Genomic DNA, 2,102 nt, shown 5'->3' on the forward strand with positions numbered 1-2,102 from the left:
TCAATGATTAAAGGAGGAGGAATTTCGGGCAAAAAGGGAATATTCCTCAACATCATGCTTTGTACGTAACAAGCAACCAAGTGTTTCTGCAGCTAATGGCAAGCCATCACACTTCTTGACAATCTTTCTGCCTATTTCTTCAAGTGCTACACTCCCATTTGATTCTGAAAAAGATGCATTGTTAGCAAACACTGACCAACAATAGTCTTCTGACAACCCTTTCAGAAAATAAGGGCGACAGTTCTGAACTGCTAGAGCAACATTTTTCCCGCGAGTAGTCAGAAGAACAATACTACCTTTCTTCCCATATTGGAAAGGGGTCATAAAATTACTCCATTTGTCACCATCATCACTCCAAACATCATCATGAACAAGAAAGAACTTCTTCTTGGACAATTCATCTTTCAAAGCATTTTGAAGTGAATTGAAATCATCGATACTACAAGTACCTCCATGGAGCTGCTTTATGACATTCCTTGTAGTCTCAACAACTTCAAACTTGTCTGAAACGTAAACCCATGCTTTCAGATCAAATCCCTTCATGAACTCCTCCTGATTGTTGTACAGCCATTGGGCTAAAGTTGTTTTACCAACCCCACCTATGCCAACAATAGCTATCACAGACAGGTGATGCTCATTGTTGTCATTCAGCATCTTGATTAAGGCCTTCTTGTCATCCTCCCTGCCATACACATTCCCTCTCACAAGAGAATTGGTTGGAGTCCTCCATGATGAGCTACCAGTGGGAATCTTTTCAAGACCAAGGAAATCTTTTTGTTTTCTAAGATTCTCAATTCTTCTAACCACCCATTCCATCTTGTCTACTATGTCATCTCTATCTCGGTTGCTGAAGAAGCTAAGGGACCAGGAAGAACTTGCATTTTTTTGAGTGGTGGCTTTGAGGAGGACAGCATCCAGCAAGTCCTCAGCACAGTAAACAACATCGCGGAGACTATCGAGCCACTTCCTCACAGATGGATTACTGAACTGCTTCATCTCAGCATCAGCAACAAGTCCTTCAGCACCCAACAGAGCAGTCTTCAGCCTTTCAACCAAGTCAGGACCAAGTTTCTTGCTCAAGACCAAGTTGACAGCATCAGTTGTAAGGAGCCTGTCAAAGACAACGTTAATGAAGCCAGAGAGGAAAGCTCCACCAACAAGTGCACCAGCCATGTTATGATCTCAACAACAGAAAATGAATGGATTTGCAGAGAAAGGTAAGAGAACAATGGTTGCAGGGTGTAGTCAACTCAATAGAGGGGTTTTCTTCAAAGAAGTTATCCTACATGATATCATGTGGTATCGGTTTCCATGGTAACTATAAAAAATTCGGTATCAGGGGAGTGCTTATCTGGCTCTGCACTAACTCCATTTGTTAATTCTTGTTTGAAAGAAGCAACACATTGTTAAATAGCAAAAATATTAGTGGTGTGGTTTCACTATGATCAACGGACACTAGTCTTTGTGGAAATTATATAAAACTAAGGAGCATGAAGCTGCACATGGATCATGGTATTATGGTAATAATATAAGGTTATAATTTGTTGGCAATAGACATTGGCTTTCACACCTTCACATGTTGATAGCTAGCTTATCTATGGTAATAATTTTTGTATTTTTATTAGTCTTCTTATGTAGTGTTTGTTTTGTTTTTTTATTTTTGCTTTCTAAATCATGAGAATAGGTGTGAAGTTTAAGAAATCACATGATATTCAAAGCAGTGCTGGTAAGCTTGGCAATCCACCAGAATCCACAAGCATGGTAGCCACCTTCGTATCTTCATGTAGAAACAAGAAAAGGAAGAAATAAATAAGCCATCAATCACTGATAGTCGTTTACAAAGATGTTTTTACTTTGTAGGCTTTGTAGTTTGTAGTTCTCATAATTTCTTTGCATAATGACAATTAACAAAAGAATATTCATGTTAGTCTATTCGTCAATAATAAATAACTTCTACTTTATCATGTATAATATTATCTTGTTTATTAGTTAATAAATTTTCCCCATACCACTTAATTGATTGTGTTCTCACTTGTCAAAGTTCTGCAATGTTATATAATTTCGAGTTCGGATTCCTTACTTTTTTCTGTTATTAATTACTT

The 2,102-nt window shown here is 37.8% G+C and overlaps 1 protein-coding gene across 1 annotated transcript; it reads right to left on the bottom strand.

Annotated features, from left to right (window-relative positions):
• On the bottom strand, nucleotides 1–1,173 carry LOC112722466 (putative disease resistance RPP13-like protein 1). The gene has a single exon (XM_025773503.1). The coding sequence runs from the start codon at nucleotides 1,171–1,173 to the stop codon at nucleotides 1–3; it is 1,173 nt and encodes a 390-aa protein (XP_025629288.1).
• Between the last annotated feature and the right edge of the window lie 929 nt (nucleotides 1,174–2,102).

This window comes from Arachis hypogaea, chromosome 2 (genome assembly GCF_003086295.3).
Source record: "Arachis hypogaea cultivar Tifrunner chromosome 2, arahy.Tifrunner.gnm2.J5K5, whole genome shotgun sequence".
Classification (NCBI taxonomy): Eukaryota; Viridiplantae; Streptophyta; class Magnoliopsida; order Fabales; family Fabaceae; genus Arachis; species Arachis hypogaea.